Genomic DNA, 20,039 nt, shown 5'->3' on the forward strand with positions numbered 1-20,039 from the left:
TGCGGCAGCCCCCGAGGCGCAGCGCGGGTCCAGGGCGCCACCTGGCGGCAGCCGCCTTACCGGGCAGGAGGGCTCGGCCCGCGCAGCCCGCCCACCCGGCCGCGCGCCCCGGCCCCCTGAGCCGCTGGGGCGCTGGGCCTCCCCGCCAGGCCCCATCTGCTCCAGGAGGATCGACGGGCGAGTCCGAGCCTGGGCTCTGGCCCCTGCCAGCCGGGGGCCTGCGCGAGGTGTCCGCGTCTGGAAAGCAGGTGCACAACACGGGGTCTCCAGGCCTGCCTGTCAGCTGACCAGAGCCCCTTACACCCCCTCCCCACACCAGCCCCCACCGCAAAACTAGAACCCCACGCCCTGGGCCCCTGCCGCGCTCTGTTCTGGAGCCTTGAATTCGGAAGCCCCTCCGCCCCGGCGGTCGGGTCCACCCCACCCCGCGCGCGCATCTCCACGCTGCCTGACCTCGCGCGTGCTTCGAGTCTTCGGAGCCCCGCGCACGCCTCCTGGGGCCTTCGGGGCGTGCCAGGCCGCGGTCGGGGGCACATGCGTGTGAGCCAGTCTTCCCGCCTGGCCAGAAGGTTCCAGAGGCGTCGCGCAGCGCCCTGGAGCTGAGGCTGGGAAGGGAACCCCGAGAGTCGCCCGGGCCCCGCGAGCGAGGAAGCGAGGACACAAGCATGGTTCCATACAAAACCTGAAGTCCTTTTACTTCTTTAAAGCTGATCTAATCGCCTTAGGCCTCGTGGACGCAATACAAAAGCGATATGAATTGGGAAATAAAACACTTTAATAGCCACGATAAACTTTGTTAGAAATGTACATGTTGCCAAAATAATAATAATAAAATAAAATAAAAAAGAGAAGAGAGAGAAAGAGGAACAGCTTGCTGCCGGGTTAGAGTATATAAATGTTCGACGAGGAGGGGAGAGGAAACTTTAAAAACGCCGGTTGCGAATGCGTCTGGGCCCCCTGGGCCGGCTGCGCTCCAGCCCCGGCCCGGCCCGGCCACGGCCTCCTGACGGACGAGGGGCAGCTCGTAAGGCCTCCGCGTAGCTGTTTCTTCTCGTGGACGGAACATCCAGGTAACGGGTATATAAACAAAGCTCATAAGAAATGTACAAATATAAAAAGCTACAAACATTAATAAATTACATCATCACAAAACACAGAAACACTTCACAAGGTGCTAGTAAAATAACTGTCTCCCCCAATTCCCTCATCATACAAGAAGGAAAACAAAGAGCTGGTATTAAAGTTGAAGACTCGTCTTCATAATGTGTCTGAAATAGATCTTTTGTGTACTGTTTGCTTCTGTAAAGACAGAGTATAAGGCTGCACACACATCACTTGTTTTTCAGGCAATACCTTAGTTCCTAAAAGGAAATAATATAATAATAATTATAATTATAATAAAAAGAAAAAAGAAAAAGAAAAAAGCATTGGAACCCAACTATTTATCATACTCGGCAAAAAACTTGTATAAATGTTAATGAAGTACTCTATAGAAAGAAATTCCTAAAGATACTTTTACTCTTATAAAAAAGAAGTTATTTAAAAAGCTATTTACATGCTACATTCTATGAAAAATATGCTTCAGGAGATACATCTAAAATTAAAATACAGGATTGCCTGAGAAACAAATCCAGCCCCTCCGTGTCGATGGGCGGACACACCGTTCCGGTACGTTCCATGCACTCGACACCAAATGCTAACGTGTGAAAAGACAGAGAAGTGTCTAGTCGATTTGTCCTCAGCTGCCCCGTCCACTGGCCTGGCCATGCCAGTCCCAGGGCAGGGCGCCATGGCTGAGAAGTGCTTCTCCAGGAGTCTAGCCATCTGGGCTGGACAGGGCCCACCCACGTGGCTCAGCCTGGGCCCCAGGGACCCCAAGATATGGCTGAGCCTGCGCCCTTCCCCAGGGACCCCACGATGGCTCCCCCTCCTGCTAACACACAGACCCTGCTGCCGGTGCCTTCCAGGCACAACCATCACCATCCACCTGCCATCCCACCTGCCAGGGAGGGCAGAGAGGCCCCGCTCCTCGTGGGGCCCTGCTCTCTGGACTTGTCCGAGAATCACTATGAAGAGAGGGGAAATAGACGAACACCCCTCTTTCTCTTTCTCTCTGGTGTTCTTTGCCTTTTTTTAAGCCTCTGGAGGCTACCAGACTATGACCAGCTCAGACTCTGGACCTGGTGAGCTCTGGCTCACACTTCCTTCCCTGAAGGACTCATGGTCCCAGCAGAGCTGCAGAGGCCCTGCAATCACACCCATGTTCCAGGGGTGCCTGGAGACTGTTCTAAATTGAAATGGTCCTCCAACTAGCAGGGCAACCTTTTGGGAACTGGTCACTCTAAGCAACTGGAGAAAGGGTGACGTCTATGTTCAAAACGAGGGACAGCCGAGCTCTGCACGTGCTGTCTGCTGAAGGTACAAACGCTCGTTTGGGGGATGGTGCCAGGAGGAAGTGAGACCCTCCCTGGGATGAGGCAGAATGGCCACAGTCCTTGTGGGGGGTGGGGGGGGCGGGACTGATGCTTTAGCGGGGCTCCAGGGGGGGTCCTGAGCAGAGCAGAAGGATCCTGGCTTTCCAAACTTTAAAGGAGCAGTTTTCCATTCCGATGGATTTTCAAAATTTTTCCAAGCCTCTGCTTGGCAGTGGCCATACCTTTTCTCGTACGTTTTCCTAAGGGATGGAAGAGAGCAAAACAAGAAAGGAAAGTCAAATGAGATAGTGAGAGTGGCAGCAGGGTGCTGGGAAGGGGGGCGGTGAGGGGGAGAGGGCCGCTGTCCTGCCCAGCTGATGCCCACGGCTAGCAGCACCCTCCCTGTTGGGTAAAATTAGTGTATGAGGCTTGCAACTCTGGGGTTTCGGTTATTTCAATGAATACCCCCTCTGGCCATCTCCAAATGGGGGGGTGGTGGTGGTGGAGTGGGATTGGTGACCATAGAAGCCCAGATGACCCAGGGACCTCGCAGAACAGAGTGTCCCTTAGGAGAGGGAGTGCTCGGGCTCCATGCATTGGTAGTAACGCGGCCCTTGGGAGCCTCTGCACGCACTTGCCTGCTTCTCTCTGCTCAGCCAGGGGGTGGGCTGATGGGGAAGTGGGGTGCAGAGGGGGCAGGCCAAAGGTAGGACGCGGCGGTATGCGGCCCCTTGAAGGTCCAACCTCCCATTTCACATGGAGAAGCCCCTCACCCTGCAGGTGGCCTGTGGTGGTCCAAGTTTTGCCCTCCCCCCAGTCTCGGCCAGTTGCTCACCACCACCAGTCCACAGCAGGGAGGAGGTGAGGGGGTGAAGGAGTGAGCGCGGCTGTGGGGCCCGCCCTCGCCTGGCCCGGCTCTGGCTCCCGGCCCCATGTGCACCAACGCTCTGGACCTAGAGCCGCAGAGCCAGGCCACGTGGTCTGCAGCTCCAGGGCGCCACGCAGCCCCCCCCCCCAACGGGCCTCCACGCAGCCCCCGGGCCCGCACCCGCACCTTTGGCGGCGCTGTTGTTGCTGCTGGGGGACGAGGCCGAGGGCCGCCTCTGCGACAGGAAGACGCCCGGGGCCATGGGCTGGGAGGCCCGGCCGGCCTGGGGCCCCCCCAGGGCCCCCGCCGTGTACTCGTGGTCGGCCAGGCTGCTGCTGGGCGCCTCGGGCGGCGGCTCGGGGGAGCTGCTCCCCTGCGAGGCCTGGCTGCTGGCCGAGGTGGCGCCGGCCGGCGTGGTGGCGGCCGAGGGCGGCGACGGGGTGGAGGCGGGCGGCGTGGGGGACGCGGTGGCGGGCGGCGCCTTCTTCCGGGTGCTCTTCTTCTTCCGGCTCTTCTGCTCCTCCTGCCAACAGGGCAGCCGACCTGTCACCCACAAGGAAGCCGCGTGCCGCCCAGCCCCGCCCCGCCCCGCCCAGCGCCCCACCCCAGCGCGCCCCGCGCCCCACCCAGGCTCTCCCCACCCAGGCCCGCCCCGCCCCGCGCCCCACCCCGGCTGGCCCCGCGCCCCACCCAGGCTCTCCCCACCCAGGCCCACCCCGCCCCATCACAGCCGACCCAGGCCCACCCCGCCCCGTGCCACACCCCGGCGCGCCCCATGCCCCACCCAGGGTCTCCCCACCCAGGCCCGCCCCGCCCCCATCACAGCCGACCCAGGCCCGCCTCGCCCCGCGCCACACCCCGGCGCGCCCCACACCCCACTCAGGCCCGCCCCGCCCCCATCACAGCCGACCCAGGCCCGCCTCGCCCCGCGCCCCACCCCGGCGCGCCCCATGCCCCACCCAGGCTCTCCCCACACAGGCCCGCCTGGCCCCGATCACAGCCGACCCAGGCCCGCCTCGCCCCGCGCCCCACCCCAGCTCGCCCCACGCCCCACCCAGGCTCTCCCCACCCAGGCCTGCCCCACCCCGCGCCCCACCCCGGCGCGCCCCATGCCCCACCCAGGCTCTCCCCACCCAGGCCCGCCCCGCCCCGATCACACCCGACCCAGGCCCGCCTCGCCCTGCGCCCCACCCTGGCGCGCCCCACACCCCACCCAGGCTCTCCCCACCCAGGCCCGCCCCACCCCGCGCCCCACCCCGGCGCGCCCCATGCCCCACCCAGGCTCTCCCCACCCAGGCCCACCCCGCCCTGATCACACCCGACCCAGGCCCGCCCCGCCCCGCGGCACCGTGATCTACCCGTGGGGGGCATGTCGGCTGTGCCCACGAGTCACCCGCTCGGTGAGGCCTGCACATGCCTCGGTCCTAGAAGCGCTCACTGCACTTGACTGCGTTCCCCCAACCTCCAGCTGCGCGAGTAGGGCGGCTCCTTAGCGCCCCTCGGGGAGACCGCCCCCCCCACAGCCCGCCAAGGTCTCAAGTGATGCTTTCATCCCGTATCTCAAGAATCTACTGGGGAAGAGCGCCCGAAACGGCGCCGGGTGCACGGCGCCATGGGCTGCGACGACAGCAGGTTCTGCGGAGAGAGACGAGCTGGTCCCCGCGCCCACGCGGAAGGACCGGAAGCAGAGGGAGTGGCACTTGGGAGCACACAGAGACCCTGCGCCTCAGGGACAGAGGCCGATGGCGGGGCTGGGGGAGTGACCCCCTCCCCCAGCGCTGCTGCGGAGAGGAGGGAGGAGGAGCCTGGGAGTGCCCCCCAACAGGGCCCCATAGCCTCGCAAGAAGAAACCTCACTCTTGCTTTCAAGGAGGAAGGACCTGCTGGGGATAGAGCCCTGCCCAGCCCGCAGTTGTGGGGTGGGGGCCGGTGGGAATGCCCTGTGAGGCAGGTGGGGGGAGTCGTGTGTCACAGAGGCTGCCCACGCTGGCCACCAGGCCAAGTCAGGGTGGGGACCCTAACCCTCCAGCAGAGGCCGAGACGGGGACACCGATGACTGAGCAGGGCAAGCCCAGGGACAGACGGCTGCCGAAGTGTGACCTGTCCTGACCTTATTTGGGGACTTCTAGCCTCAAAACCTGTGAGTGAGAAAGTTTCTGCTCCCTAAGCCCACTGCGTGTTACCTGCCAGCACAGCCCAGGCCCTTTCCAGTGACCTCAGGGCCCAGGAGGCCTCTCCAGTCTCCAAAGCATTGATGTCCCCAAGCCCGTGACAGCACACCAGCCCCGGGGGTCTGCACACAGGGGCCAAGGGCCCCTACCCACTGCCAGGTCACTCACAGCCCCCACCTACCCGTGAGCCCCCTCACCTGCTGGGAGAGTTTGGCTGCGGCGGCTGCCAGGCCAGTCTCGATGGAGGCCACTCGGGTGCCCTCGCGCACAGGCCTATCCTGCCTCGGCACTGACGGCCCCACCCTGGCTGCAGGAAGAGAGGGGTCAGCCCGCGCTGAGCAGCTGCCCTGGGGCGGGACCACCCCTACGGGGAGGCGGCGGGGGCTTCCCACCACAGCCCACCCGCACACCCCTGCGGCCTGCGACTGGCTCAAGGCTTCCTGGGCTTTAAGACACCTCCCGGCCCACGCCCCATCCCAGTGCCCCACACCGGGCAGGAGGCCACAGGGCACAGTAGCGCCAGCGTGGAGAGCCGCTAGACAATGACGCGGGGAGTGGAACGTGGCTGCGGGCAGGGGCATCACCGTGTCCCCAGGGCATGGACACTGCCTGGTGGGGCGGGATGTCTTCACCCCGGCCAGGAGGGCGGGCAGGCGGGCTGCGGGGGGTCTCCGGGAGGCCCGTGCCCCTCCCCCCGACCCTACCTGTCGGGCTGTAAGGGGCATCGTCCGAGCCTTTCCTCTTCTTAGACCGGGACTTGAACACGGGGTTGTCGTCGTCTGACTCCAGGGAGGGGTAGACTAGGAGGCGGCAAAGGGGGGAGAAAGGGGGCTGCTGCACGTGGGCACGGGGGCGTGCAAGAGGACTCCACGGGCTGGGTCCTCAGCTGGGGGACCCGCCCAGAGCTCATCAGAGACGGCAGCTGGCCGGGCATGGTCACCTCCTGGACAAGCTGCCCGCCAGGGAGGGGCGTCTGCGGACCCCCAAGGCCAGCCGGCCCCAGGTCCCTAGACAGCGAGGAAGAGCGCAGTTGGAGCAAGGCAGGGGCTTGCCCAGCCAGAGGCCCCAAGTGCCACAGGCCAGCGGGGTGCGTCCCCGGAGCACAGGCCCCCTTCACAGGGGCCTCTCAGGCCCCTCCTGCCCAGCCATGCTGCCCTCCAACAGCCACTTCTTGCTGGATGGCCTCCCCCTCAAGGTCCGGCTGCCTGATGTGGGATGGTGCCAGGGAGGAGCTGAGTCCTCCCAGGGGCACCTCGGGACCAGGGTTGCGGGGCAGGAATGGGGACTGGGCCTCGGGGGTTCCTCAGCCCCAGGGTCTGCGGAGATAAGGCAGGGGAGTGACACTGCCTGGCAGATCTCGCCGGGTGCTAGAATTCAAGACACTGTTGCCGTCTCAGGGGGTAGCGGGTGCGCTCTGAGCGGGGTCAGTGTGACCCCTGGGGGCCACACCGCGGAGGCAGCTGCAGCTGAGAAGGGGAGACCGGGGAGAGGCTGGGACCCCCGTGCAGCCAGGGCAACTCAGCTCTCGTGGGAGAAGACCCGCAGCCCCAGGGAGAGCCTCACTGGTAAGGAGGCAGCAAAAGAACAAGCTTGCTCTCCCTAAGGAGCTGTGAGTGCGTGAACGTTTACAAGTATGGGAGTGTTTGTACAAACTAAAGGAACAGAAGGAGAAAGAGAAAGAAAGAGCATGCGTGACCCCTGGGGTGCACCTCCAGCTCCCAGCGTACCTGGCCTGGCTGGCCTGTGGCAGGAGTGGCTGCACGGCACCTTCGGTGCCCCCAAGCCAAGCACCCTCGCAGGCTGCAGAGGGATGGATCACCCATGGCACCGGGCCTCAGGCTCCAGGCTCACTGCCATGCTGGGCACAGGGACCCTGAGGGGGAGCCCTCCCTCGCATGCGTCTGTGAGCTGCAGCAGGCCCCAGGGAGGCCAGAGGGCGAGTGTGTGCCGGAGGGAAGTGTCAGGAGCAGGGCCTAAGCCACCGTGCACTGGGACGCCTGCCTTCCCCACCACCTGACCTGGTGCCGCCACCTTCAAGTGCCCACAGGCGCCTGACAAGGCAGCTGTGGTGGACGGCGGTCTGGCCAGGGCCCAACAGGCTAAGTGCAGTTATCACGTGACCCTGCAATTCCCTCCCAAGCAGACATCAGGAGAACAGAAGGCAGGTGTCCACCCAAAAGCGTGGACGCTGATGTGTGGCGGCTCTGCCGTCAGCAGCCGGAAGGGAACACAACCCCCATGTCGGCCAGCCGATGAGCGGACACACAAACCGTGCTCCAACCAGACGGCGGCATATCACTCAGCTGTGAAAAGGAGCAGAGCTCTGATACATGCTATGTCTGGGCTGAAAATACTATGTACCCCAGAAAAGCCATGTTTTAATCCTGATCCAACCTTTCCTTTTTCTTTTTCCTTTTTTTTTTCGCATGGGCAGGCAGTGGGAATTGAACCCAGGTCTCAGGCATGGCAAGTCAGAACTCTGCCAGTGAGCCACCATCACACAGCCCTTGATCCAATCTCGGAGGCGGAAACTTTTCATTAGATCATCTCCATGGAGATGTGGCACACCCAACTGTGGGTGTGACTTTGATTAGGTGGAAATGTGACTCTACCCCTTCCAGGTGGGTCTTCGTTAGTTTCCTAGAATCCTTTAAAAGAGGAAACATTTTGGAGTCAGAAATGACAGAAGCCTCTGAGCTGACAGCAGATATAGATGCTTGGAGAACAGATGCTTCAAGGAACAGAGACAGGGATGTTTGGAGATGCTTGGAGACACCAGAACAGCCAGAGACCACTGGAGATGAGGAAAGAAAACGCCCCTGGGGAAGCCCTGGGGAAGCCTGAAGAGAAAGCTAGCACACATCACTGTGGGGCTTCCCAGCTGAGAGAGAAACCCTGGATGCCATCTGCCCTCCTGAGCCAAGGGATCTTTCCCTGGATGCCTTAGTTTGGACATTTTCACAGCCTTAGAACTGGAAACTTGCAACTTCATAAATTCCCTTTTTAAAAAGCCATTCCATTTCTGGTATACTGCATTCCAACAGCTTTTACAAACTAAAACAAGCTACAGCATGGATGAACTGGAAAGCATGTGAGGAAAAGCCACCAGTCACAAAAAAACACATTATTCTGTGTTTCAGTTCCTAGGAAATACCCGGAAGAGGCACATCCACAGAGATGGAGGGCAGACGAGTGGCCAGCGGAGACTGAGAAGGGGGCAGGGGAAGTGACTGCGCTAGTGGACAGGGCTTCTTTGGGGGAGATGAACTGTTTCTAAAGCCCCTGAGACTGGGTGGCTTGGGGGTTCTCTCTCTCCAAAGAGAAAGGGGCCCCGCTCCCCAGATCCCAGACAGCAGGCCCTGACTCACGCTGAGAGGCCCCAACCCCAAGGCCGGGCACTCACCGTAGTCCGAGTCCTTGAAGCAGGCGTCCAGGTGGTCCTGCTCCTCCTCGCAGCTGTCCAGGGCCGTGCTGCTCCTGGCCGCCCGCTTCAGCAGCCGCTTCCCTGCGCCCCTGCCGCCGCCCCCATTCCTCCGGGTGCCGTGGGTGGCCTGGGCGTGGCCGCGGGCCTGGCCAGGGCCCCACGCCGTCTGCAGGCAGGAGTCGGAGGCCTGCAGGTTGGCCATGGACAGCATTCCCTGAATAGCTTCCTGCGTGCTGGGGGAGGCTGGGGGCTGGCTGGGGGCACAAGAGACAAGGCCCTCAGCCCGCAGCCCCGGGCGGCAGCCAAGGGCAGCCAGCGCGCCCCTGGGGGTGGCCAGGCCACCTCCCTGCTCTGCAATGGGGAGAGGTGGGAGGAGGACAAGGGTGGCCGAGGGAAGGGGCATGTCCTCTCGGGTTGGCTCCTTCCTCTCCACACATGACTGCGTGCGGGTGTCCCATCTCAGACCAACCGGCCAACTTCACCTGCCCTGTGCCCTCCGCCCCCCACCCCACCCCAGCCTGCGGCCACTCCTTCGCGGACTCCCTCGGGCCAGATTTCCCTGAGATGGTGGCGCCATGACCCCCTCCCCCGGCACACACTGGCCACAGCGGGCCCTGCACCTTCTCCCCAGACCCACCTCTGTTCAGCCCTGGTCTCCTCTGCCTGCACGGAGACCCTGATCTCGGCGGCTCCCCACACCCAGACCCAGGCCCCGACACCTCTCTCCCTTACCTTAGAGCCAGCCAGGTGCACTGCCTGCTGCCCCCAGAGCACCTGGTGAACTAGCCGGTTCCCCGTGTGTGCACACACATGCATGCACGCACACACGTGCACACGCACACGGCACCACCCACACGCCTGCACCCCTGCTCCTCACCTGTCCTCACTCCAGCACAGGCCCCTGTGCACCACCCTCCCGTCCCTGCTCCAGCCCACACCCGCCCCGCAGCCAGGATGGCTCAATCCTGCTGTACACGGCGCCACCTGGGCAACCTTTAAAGCATGCCATGCCCAGACCCCAGAGCCTCTCCAGCGGGTCTCCCCTGATGATGGAGCTGTCTACCTGCAGCCAGGACCGGGAGCCCTGCTGTCATCACACACCGCATCACAGCATTTCCCCTCCCAGATGTGACACCCAGTAGACAGCCCAGGGTAGCCGGCTGCCTGCTCCGGTCCTGACCCCCTGCAGCCCCAGAGTGGCTAATTTCACGGGTCAGTGTGGCCAGGTAATGGGCCCAGTGGTTTGGTCAAGCAAGCACTGGCTTGACTGTTACTGTAAAGGCATTTCATAGATGGTTTTGCTTCTACAGTTCGTTGAACTACATCTACAATTAACAAAGGAGATTGCCCTCAGGAACGATAGGCACCTCTTCATCCAATCAGTTGGAGGCCTTTTAAAGCAAGACCTGAGGTACTCAGAAGGCAGAAAGAGAAATTTCTAGCTCTACTTCAAGCAGCCAGTTTCACCTGGGGAATTCAACCTCACCTTCATCGGAGCTTCTGACTTGTGGCCTGCCCTGTGGGATTCAGACTTGCTAATCTCCATGGTCGCATGAGCCAATTCCTACAGTAACTGTCTTAACATTTACACACGCATATGCACACACGTGCACACACTGTCAGTTCTGTTTTTCTGAAAAAAAAACAGACTAATATCGGCCCTGAGACCCAAAGCCCCACCCAGCCCAGGACAGGACGGCCCCACTGGCTCCTCTGCACGTCACAGACCCTGTGACATAACATCCACGTCTAGCCGCGTCCTGAGCCCCAGGGGCCTCACCCAGTGGACAGTCTGCCGTGAGCGTAGAAAAGCCCCACATGCACCGGCTCCTGGGGCAGAGGGAAACCATGCAGGCTGCTCGGGGAGTCTCCAACCCAGCCCTCGCTGCAGCTTGTGCCTTTCCCGCCGCACCCGCCTTCGCAACGTCCTTATCCTCTGCCTCCATCCTTTCCCCTTCTCCTGCCCACCCCCGTGCTTCCAGAAGTAGCTGAAGCTTGGAGTCCCAGGACAACACATTCTTGATCCGAACCCCACACTGTGGGTATGAGCCCACTGGCAACAGGACCCTGGAGACAGTGAGCCTGCCTGGCAGAGGACGGTCTTTCTATAAAGAGGCAGCTCAGGCACAGGAGGGCAGAGCTGCAGGGAGGGCAGGGTCGCCGCTCGGACGGGGAGGACGCTGCTCGGATGGGACCCCCAGGACCGTCAGCCCCAAGAGGGGCCAGAGAGGTGATATGTTTGGGGCATGTGGGAAGATTCACACCCAAGAAATCCTTTAGCACCTACAGGAAAGCTCCTAGAGCAAATAAATGAATTCCACAAAATACCAGTGGTGCCAGGAACAATGTGTAAGGAAATCAAGATAGGAATTTCATCTACAATAGCAACTAAGAAAATCAAATACCTAGGAAGAAATTTAACCAAGGATGTAAAGGGCTTGTACATGGCACACGACAATTCATTACTGAAAGACGTTAGAGAAGACCTAAGTAATGCAAAGACTGCTCAGGATCAGGCGCAGATGCCAGGCCACCAGGACAAGCCTCGACCCGGCCCCCCAGAGGCGCGCACATCCTGGCCTCCGCCCACCTCGCCTGGACACAGATCCCATGCCTTCCTCCCCGAGAAGGGGAGTTCCTGTGGGGCAGCGGGGTCACACCTGGCTCAGGCCCTCAGCATAGTCAGCATTCGGTGAACCGTGAATGAATGAAGGACTGAATGCGGATGTGTTCCTGCAGCCTGTGTGGTAGGAGGCGGTGGCTGAACAGCTCACTGGGGGCGTTTGCTTGCTGGGGACTCAGCGTCCTGGCTCTCCACCTACCTGAACCAGAGCCGGTACGGGGGGAACCCTGGAATCTGAATGCCACACCCTGCAAGGGAACCCTGGAATCTGAATGCCACACCCTGCAAGGGAACCCTGGAATCTGAGGGCCACTCCCCTGCAGGGAGAACCCCAGAATCTGAGGGCCACACCCCTGCAGGCAGCTGCTGCGGGGGGAACCGCGGAACCTGAGGGCCATACTCCTGCAGGAGGAACCCTGGAATCTGAGGGCCACACCTCTGCATGGAGCTGCTGCAGGGGGAACCCCAGAACCTGAGGGCACACCCCTGCAGGGAGCCTTCCCTGTTCCCGCTGCCACTAGCCCGTCTCCAGACCTGCCCTATGCTGCACCTGCCCCAAGCTCCACCGCTCTGCCAGAGGTATGATCTGGCTTCCGAGTATTTACATGAGTTCGTGTATTTATATTCCACTTTGCTCCGAACTGGATGGAAGGAGCGTTCAGGACAGCAAGGCTAAGCACACTGCAGAAGGTATGAAGGAAAGCCACAGGGGTCACAGCGGGAAAGTCAGGCCAGGGCATGGGCACTGCCTTCCCCGTTTCCCAGGTGTGGGGTTCAGGCTCCACCTGGCTTTCTCCACAGCCCAGGACCCAACCTGGGGGTCCATGCCTGAGGTCACACAAACCACTAGCTCAGAAACAAGACTCCCCAAGGCTGTGGCCAGAGGACCACTCCTCTTGGGGGTTCTCCTGGGACAGGGGTGGGGCAGAGGAGTGCTGAGCGCTACCCCAGATTAGAGGGGTGTCCCCGGGTGGCTCCAGGCTGAGCAGAAGACATCTCGTAAGGGACACGACCATGGGCTCTCCGAGGGTCCAGCCTAGCTTGGAAAGAGAGTGGGCCATGGCTGTCCTAGGCAGCCCCCTGGAGACTGCCTGTCCCTGTGGTGTGACAAGCGCAGGTGAGAGGCAGGACATCTGTGGGTTACGATGGAACTGGACATCAGGGTTCCACAGCCAGCAAAGAATGTCAGTGTTGGGGAGGATCACTGGTTGGGAAAGCTCCTCAGGAAGGGACTTCCGTGGAGCTGCCTGAGTCCTTCCTCTCTGCCAGTGTCCCGGGGAGCCCTGCCTGGCACTGAGCCCCAGACAGCAGGGCTCCTGCAGCAAAAGGCTCCCCGGCATTCAAGCAGCCACTGATTCTGTCCTTGCTGCTGCTGTCATGTTGTAAGTTCTTTGGGCAGGGCACATACCCCACCTCACCCCTGCACAGCCCACCAACTTGCCAGCCTGGGAGGGCAAAGACTCTGCCCTGCAGCCCTCCGGTCGAGTGCCCCACGGCAGGTGGGACACCCCACCCCACGCCAGCTCTTTAGGGCCTCCTGGCCCTGCTCTCGCCCTCCTGAGGCCTCGCCCCCTGCAGCCACCCGGGCCCAGGCAGAGCAGAAGCAGAAGCTCCTGGGCGAGGAGGGGGTGCAGGGGGGCTGGTTCCAGCATAGGTCCAGGTAAAAACACAGGGATGCTCGAAGATGGGCTGGGATCTCCTCAGCAGCACTCCCGGCCAGCAGATGAAAAGCAGGAGACCCCCAGGGTCCCACCCACGGCCAGGGATCTCACGTACTACCTGGGTGGCACCATGTAATTGTAAATAGCCAGGTTAGGCCCCCTCCCTGCTGCCAACCTGCCCCAACTCAGCAGATCCACCAGCCTGCACTGCAGGGCCACAGCCTGAGCGTGGAGCTGGGCACCATCCCCCAGTGAGGCTCGCCTTCTGCCCCCACCCCCACCCCATCCCAGGCGACAAACACTGAAACATCCACAAGAAACACATTTTCCTCCGTTTTCTTCAGCTGCTCCCCCTCCTCCAAACCGTGAACACCCCAAACAGTGCAAATGGACCACCAAATCCCGACCCTCGGAGGGAGGGGCTGAGAAGGAACTGCTGTGTGGGGGGAGGTAAGTGTGAGGGCGCAAGAGACAGGGGAGTAGGCGTGTGGGCACGAGTGCAAGGGCGCAGTGGGCCGGGGGTACAGCGGCTAGGGAGTGCAGGTGCGAGGGCGCAGGGGGTCCAGGGCACAGGCGCGTGGGCAAGGGTGCGTGGGCGCAGGGGTGCAGGCGTGTGGAAGCAGGTGCGAGGGCGCGTGGCGCGGCGGAGCGGGAGGCCCCACTGGTGGCACAGCGCGGCCCCACGGTCTGGGTCCTGGTACCAGTTGTGGCTGCAGCAGGAGCGCCAAAAGGGAAACCGGCGTGAGGGCTGTGAAAGCTGGGGCACAGCGTGGCCCACCTCTGCCCCCCTCGGCTTCCCCCAGCCGCTCCCCCTTCTCAGCACCCCTTCCCCGTCTCCACGTCGAGGCTCGCCGACGCGCACATCGCTCGGGTTGTAAAACGGCCCCTCCAACAGGACCCCACGTGGCCCTGGGACAAGGCCCTTCAGTGGGTCTAAGGGCCGGGGTTCTCGGGTCTGCCTGGCTGCACAGAGGGACTTCCGTAAACAGACCCAAAAGCGACTTGTGCCCGGCTGAAAACCTTCTGGCCCCTGCGTGAACTCAGAGCACAGCAACTCCTCAAGTCATATCCAGCCACCGTGCAGGGAAAGCAGCTTATGGCTGCCTGTGAACATAGTACTGCCCACCAAATTGCCATTTGTGAAATAAAATACCGTAATTTAGCTAATGCTCCCTCCAATCAAGCCCTGAGTCTGCTTGCCCCACCCCATGCAGAGGACTGGGGTTCACGCTGAGCTGCTCACGGTGCAGCCTTTGGACTTTCTGGAGGCCAGGCACCGACAGCAAGAGGGAAGAGAGCCCGGGCAGGCCCAGTGGGGTCTGCCTCCCCCAGGAACAGGGAGCTCTCTCACTCCAGCAAAAGCCCGGCTCAGCCGAGATGCCAGGGCCCTAGCACTGGTCAGTTTCCAAGCACCTGCAGCTACAGCCAGCCTGACCGTCTCTCTGACCACCCCGGCCTGGACTGTGCTCTGCAGCCTCCCCAAGGAGCAGCGTCTCTCTCCCTGTTCAGGAAGGTCTCAGACACAGAATGAACCTTATCCCCTGGAGCCGGCCGCGCCTGGAAGCCCTCTCCCTGACCACCGTCCCTATCTGCCTGCCCATCGAATGCAGCATTGCCTCCCCCAGGGAGCCATCCCTCCTGGTCTCCCGCCCTCACCACTCAACCTGCGCGACCACACTCAGGACACAGCGCTCTGCCTGTGGGCCGCCAGTGCCCGCCCCCCCCCCCCCCGCCCTGCCGGCCTGCCTTGTGCTGAGACATGGGTGTCCTGGGCCTGCACCTGTATGTCCTGGCTGTCCGACCTCGGGCAGGTGACCTCTGTCCTGAGCCTGTTCCCACCTCCGAAGGGAGTTGCCACCTGCCCAGGTGGCTCCTGTCTTCCGAGTGTGCTCGGGGGCCAGGGCAAGGGGAGAGTGGGGGCGGGGGGATGCAGGAGACCCCTGCCCTCCTACGGCACAGGTGAAGGTCTCTGAAGACTGCTACATGACGGGAAGACAACCCCACTGCCTAAACAGAGGTGGACACCTGCTTTACAGAGGGGCTAACGAGGGCCTTCATGAGGGAAGCGAGCCCAGCACTTCATCGACGCAAAGCCCAAGTGGGATTAATCCACTTCTCTCTAATTAGGTGACTGGGGCCAGACAGGCCTGGGACAGACGGACACACATCCTGGAGTCCCCCCTGCCCCATTCAGATCCAGAATTCCAGGGTCTGCAGGCATGAACAGCAACCACACTCTAAGAGGGTCCTGACTGGCTCAGGGCAAGTCTTGTGGGCTCTAACCACTGCACATGGCCAGGGGCCATCCTCCAGCACCAGCAGAGCTGGACACCACGCCATGTGTGGCCGCATGAACACATCACATCACCTCCCCAATGCTGGGCACATGCCTTTAATAGTATAACCTCTGCTGAAATCATAGTGTGTGGGTCAGTCTCCTGCTGGCTGTGCTGAGCTTCCGGGGTCTGCAGGCCGTGCCCTCCTTGGGCTGGCGGGAGGCTGTCTTGCCCCGCACGATGGCCTGCCTGGGTTTTGTTGTTTTATTAAAGCCGCTGTGGGTTTACAGAAAAATCATGCACAAAGTATGGAGTCCCCGTAAATCGCCTCTCACACACTGTTCTCCCTACTGACATTTTGTTAGGACTGATAAAATAATGCCGTTGGAATTGAAGAAACACTATTATTGTAATTACACCAATAACTGGTTGGGTTTTGCACATGGGTCTTGCCACCACAGCCACTGGGGCTGTCAAGACCCCAGACTTGGAGCCAGAGTAGAAAGACTCTCTGGGGGCCACCATCAGGAACTGACCTCGGGCCGGCAGGCAGGACCTCCAAAGATGCTGGCGCCTCAGGTGTGGCCCGGCCGCACCAGGCAGCACCCTTAATTCTGCGGGGCTGGAGACCTTGCGAGCAGAGCAGGCTCGGACATGGGAGTAAGAGAGACGGGGGACAGACGGCACATGACACAGACAGGGAGGGGGTGTGGACCGCAGGCCAGCCACCCCCACAGCGCGCCACACCCCAGGGAACACCCCACCGGCTCCTTCAGGGTGGACTTCCAGCCTCCCGCCTCAAGCCCTACGGCTGAGCCGCCCCGGCATGCAAGCTGTCACGGGGGCACTGGCGGACCAGGATGACAACAACAGGCCTTCACTCCCAGGTATGGTCTGGCCGGGTCCCCAGTGCCTGAATGTTGTGAGATGCGGAAACCTGCCCCCAGACCCAGCACGGCCCCCAGACCCAGCGCGGCCCCCAGACCCAGCGCCACCATCAGTGCCAGCACGGGGGGCCCTGAGAGGCTCAGAGCCCTGCAGCTTTATCAGCCCCAAACATGCCACTGTCACCAAATGCCCTCGGCACAGAACTGGGGAGCACACTAGGGCGGACAGTCCACATCACTTCCATGGCATGTGGGAAATAACAGGCCTTCCTAGCTCAGAGACCCCACGACCTGCCAGGTGCCGCTTCCCAGCCAGGGTTGCCCGCTGTGCTGCCCCAGGCGTGGCGGCACCTCCAACCTCACCCCACCCCATGGAACCCTTCTCTTGGTGTCCCAGGCAGTGTCTGCTCTCAGGCACCCTGTGCTCACCCCGAGGGCAGCAACACCTTCCCAAAAGATGCCGCCTGGCTGCGCTCAGCAGCCCACAGTCAGCTCCGTCCCCTCCCTGTTCACCTGCGCCGCCTCTGCCAGGGTCTGCTCGGACCCCGGCACCCCCCGCCCCCGCCACTCTTCACGGGGCAACACTGTCACCCACAGAGCCCAGCCGCAGGCCCCCCAGCCCCCACAACCCAGGCTGGGCTCTGAGGCCTCCTGGGACCCTTCTCACACCCAGTCCCCCCTCCTTAGAGGCCCTTCCCACCCCACCACCCCGGGGTGGTGCATCTGACGCCCACAAGACGCAGAACGAGTCCAGCCCTACCTGGTGCTCACACACCCGTGCCGAGGGCAATGGCCCACACGTCCCTCCGCCCTGGCCCCAACTCCTGAATAAAGAGCTGCACAGTGCAGCAGCCACTGTGAAAATGAGCAGTTTCCCACCAGGTTACACCTAGAACCACAGATAAACTGGCAATCCCGCGCACACATACGCCATGAGGAACTGAGGCAAGCAGACGCCCGTGTGCCAGGTTCATTGCACATTCGCCCCAACACGGGGAGCCCCTCACCCCTGGGCTGAGCCATCAACCCCCCTGCACCCGGCCCATGCTCCCAGCACTGGCATGCAGTGCTGTGGGGAGGGAGCTGCAGAGTGGCATCTGCCTGCAAGGTGACCACCTGGTGGGGAGGGCGCTGCAAGGTGGCGTCTGTCCACATGGTGATGGCCTGGTGAGTGACTGCGGGGCTGGGGATGGGTCGCGGTAGGCCCCCGGACGGCCACAGACCCACCTGTTGGGATTGTACTCGAGCGCCCCGACCTCCTCGCTGGCCTGCAGCAGGTCCAGGATGCCGGCCGCTGAGCTCCCGCTCTCCTTCTTGGCACGGGCATTGCGGCAGGGCTTGGCGTCCGTGTCGATGTGCAGGGATCCCTCGTCGGAAGAGTCGTCGCTGGGCTGCGGACGCAGAGCAAAGGGTCAGAGACCAAGTGCGCCCACGAAGTGGGTAGGGCGAGGGTCTGGTGGCTGCGGCTCCAAGAGGTCCTGCTGGGCTGGGTTCTCAGTCGGGGGGTGGGCTGGACAAGGGCCCTGCGGGGGTGGCACAGACAGTGGGGGGTGGGCCGAAGAGAGGTTTGCTGTGGGGCCCCAGGCCCCTCCTGTGAGGCTGAGGCGTCCTCATGGGTGCGTTGGGTTCTTGCAGTGGGCGGCAGTGCTGAGACGCCTGACCTGAAACCCCACATGTAAAAGAGGCAGCGCAGAGGCTGGTGTGGCTCCCAGGGAGGGATGGACACCCCCAGAACCCTGAGACCCCAGGCCGCCAGGGCCCAGTGGACTGAACTCTGCTCTAACAGCCTGCGACAGCACGACATGTCCGCAGCACCCTGGCGGCCTGTGCGGAATGAGTGTGGGTTCCGACGTGCCGGCTCGGGACTCCCAGCCACGGGTCTGAGGGGACAAGTCCTCACAGCATGCCCGGCTATGCGGCAGTGAACCCAACCTGGACCGACCCCGACTGCAAGAGCCTCTGAGACCGAGTGGAAGCCAGAGACGCCGGGACAGTTGCCTGTGCAAGGCATGGACAGGAAAGCAGGGGCAAGGGGACTGCAGCTGGCGCTGGGCACTGGTCTCCTGGGAGAAGGGCACTGTGCTGAGGCCCTGGCTCGGCACTCCTGACCTCCCGGTCGATTCCCACAGCCGAAGCCGCTCCTCACATGCTGTTTGTTTCAGCGCAAAGTGGCTCTGCCTAAGCGAGTCCCACCGGGGCTTCCAGGGAGTGGGGGCCTTGGGCCGAGGAGCTCAGGCTCTGCCCAGGCATTCTCTAGGACAGTCACCAAAGCCTGGCTGGAGGCAGCCTTGGTGGTCACACAGCCTGGCGCCCACCCGGCTTCCTAGCACCCCCGCAGGTCCTGCCCTGCTGCTGGCTGCGGGACCGGGAGGTGTGCACACAGGGAGGTGTGCACACCCGGCCGTGCCTTGGCGGTCGCTGGTTACAATCTACAGGACATGGGGTCTCTCCTGAGCCGCATGCCAGCCAGCATCGGCATCCCTGGGACAAGAGTGGGCACATGGGGCCGACAACCCCACATCGAGGGCCGGGCCCCTGTGCTTTTCCTGTCGGAAAAGTCAGGGGCAGGCAGGAGGAGGGGGCAGCTGGGAGGGAACGGGGTGGCTCACCTTGTACAGCACGGACTCAAGCTTGGGCTTCTTAGCTGGCGCGTGGAGGAGCTCCTTCTTATCCAACAAAACTGAAAGCAAGAGTGAGCAGCTTCTACTAACAGCCTGGGAGGCTGCGGGGGGCCCGGCCAGCACAGCCCTGCCCCATGCCCAGCCCGAGCCCGGCCCGACTCACAAGACAAATCCCTTTTGGACACGTTTTTCTTTCTCCTGATGGGAAACTCGTCGATCTTGAGCTCCCCGTCGTCCGACACGTACTCGTACTCGTCCCGCACGGGCTTGGGCTTGTCCTCTTTGAAGTTGTGCAGAGCCCCAAACACAGCAGGACTTGCTGGGGGCTTCAGGCCCTTGGGGCTGGGGCAGCGCAAGGGCAGGTCAGCGGCCAGACAGGCTGGCAGGGGCGGGGACCTGCCCCACGACTCTCCCCTCCACTCCTCTGCCTCAGACTGTGGGGATGGGGTCTGGGGCGTGGGGACAGGGCCTGGGAGAGTGGGGCAGGGCCTGGGGGCACGGGGGCAGGACAGTGGGCGGCAATTTGGTGACACATGATACAATGTTACAACACTCCCCTCCACGACGCTCCACCGGTTTTTCTCTATTGTCCGAAAGCTGGGTGGGTTTTGTGCCTTATCTGGCACACAAGGGTTGCAGGACCTAGAAGCTGAGCTGTAGCTAAGTCGGGAAGCCAGGTCCACAGAGGTGCCCTGCTGTCCGCTTGCTGCGCAGCTCAGACCAGGCGGCCAGAGGGCAACGGGCACCTGCCCAGCTCAGCCCCTCACCTTCCCCACCGGGAGAGGGCCGACCCCCGCCCCTGCTGTAGGCTGCACAGCCGAGGGCCTGCTCCTGCCACCCGCCCCACAGACGGCCTCCGGGCTCTGCCTATGCATCTCACACCTCATCATCTCCTCCATAAAGCGCCCCCCCGACTCCCCAGTTGACCCTCAAGCATGCAAGCCCACAGTGCAGCAAATCCTCTGCCACAGGGCCCCCAGCCCCTGATTTCACAGGGACCTGTGGGCGTCTTGGATGAACAGTCTCCCAGGCTCCAGATTCTCTCCCCTACACCCCCTCCATGAAGACCACCCCCTACGGGCACCCTCTGCCACC

General features: G+C 62.4%; 1 protein-coding gene across 2 annotated transcripts in view; it reads right to left on the reverse strand.

Moving 5' to 3' along the window:
• Positions 1–757: 757 nt before the first annotated feature.
• PHF2 (PHD finger protein 2) overlaps positions 758–20,039 on the reverse strand; it is a 156,036-nt gene continuing 136,754 nt past the window's right edge. Inside the window, exons 15-23 of one of the 2 annotated variants that reach the window (XM_077138659.1) lie at positions 19,108–19,286; positions 18,933–19,003; positions 17,551–17,714; positions 8,856–9,130; positions 6,157–6,252; positions 5,650–5,759; positions 3,469–3,805; positions 2,657–2,674; positions 758–1,361 (exon numbers count right to left, since the gene is read on the reverse strand). In XM_077138659.1, the coding sequence (XP_076994774.1) occupies positions 1,258–1,361; positions 2,657–2,674; positions 3,469–3,805; positions 5,650–5,759; positions 6,157–6,252; positions 8,856–9,130; positions 17,551–17,714; positions 18,933–19,003; positions 19,108–19,286 (1,354 nt within the window). In that variant the 3' untranslated portion in view covers positions 758–1,257. Of the gene's footprint in view, positions 2,675–3,468; positions 3,806–5,649; positions 5,760–6,156; positions 6,253–8,855; positions 9,131–17,550; positions 17,715–18,932; positions 19,004–19,107; positions 19,287–20,039 lie in introns of both variants that reach the window. The other variant, XM_077138661.1, reaches the window with a different exon arrangement.

The sequence above is a fragment of the Tamandua tetradactyla genome, chromosome 2 (assembly GCF_023851605.1).
Source record: "Tamandua tetradactyla isolate mTamTet1 chromosome 2, mTamTet1.pri, whole genome shotgun sequence".
NCBI lineage: Eukaryota > Metazoa > Chordata > Mammalia > Pilosa > Myrmecophagidae > Tamandua > Tamandua tetradactyla.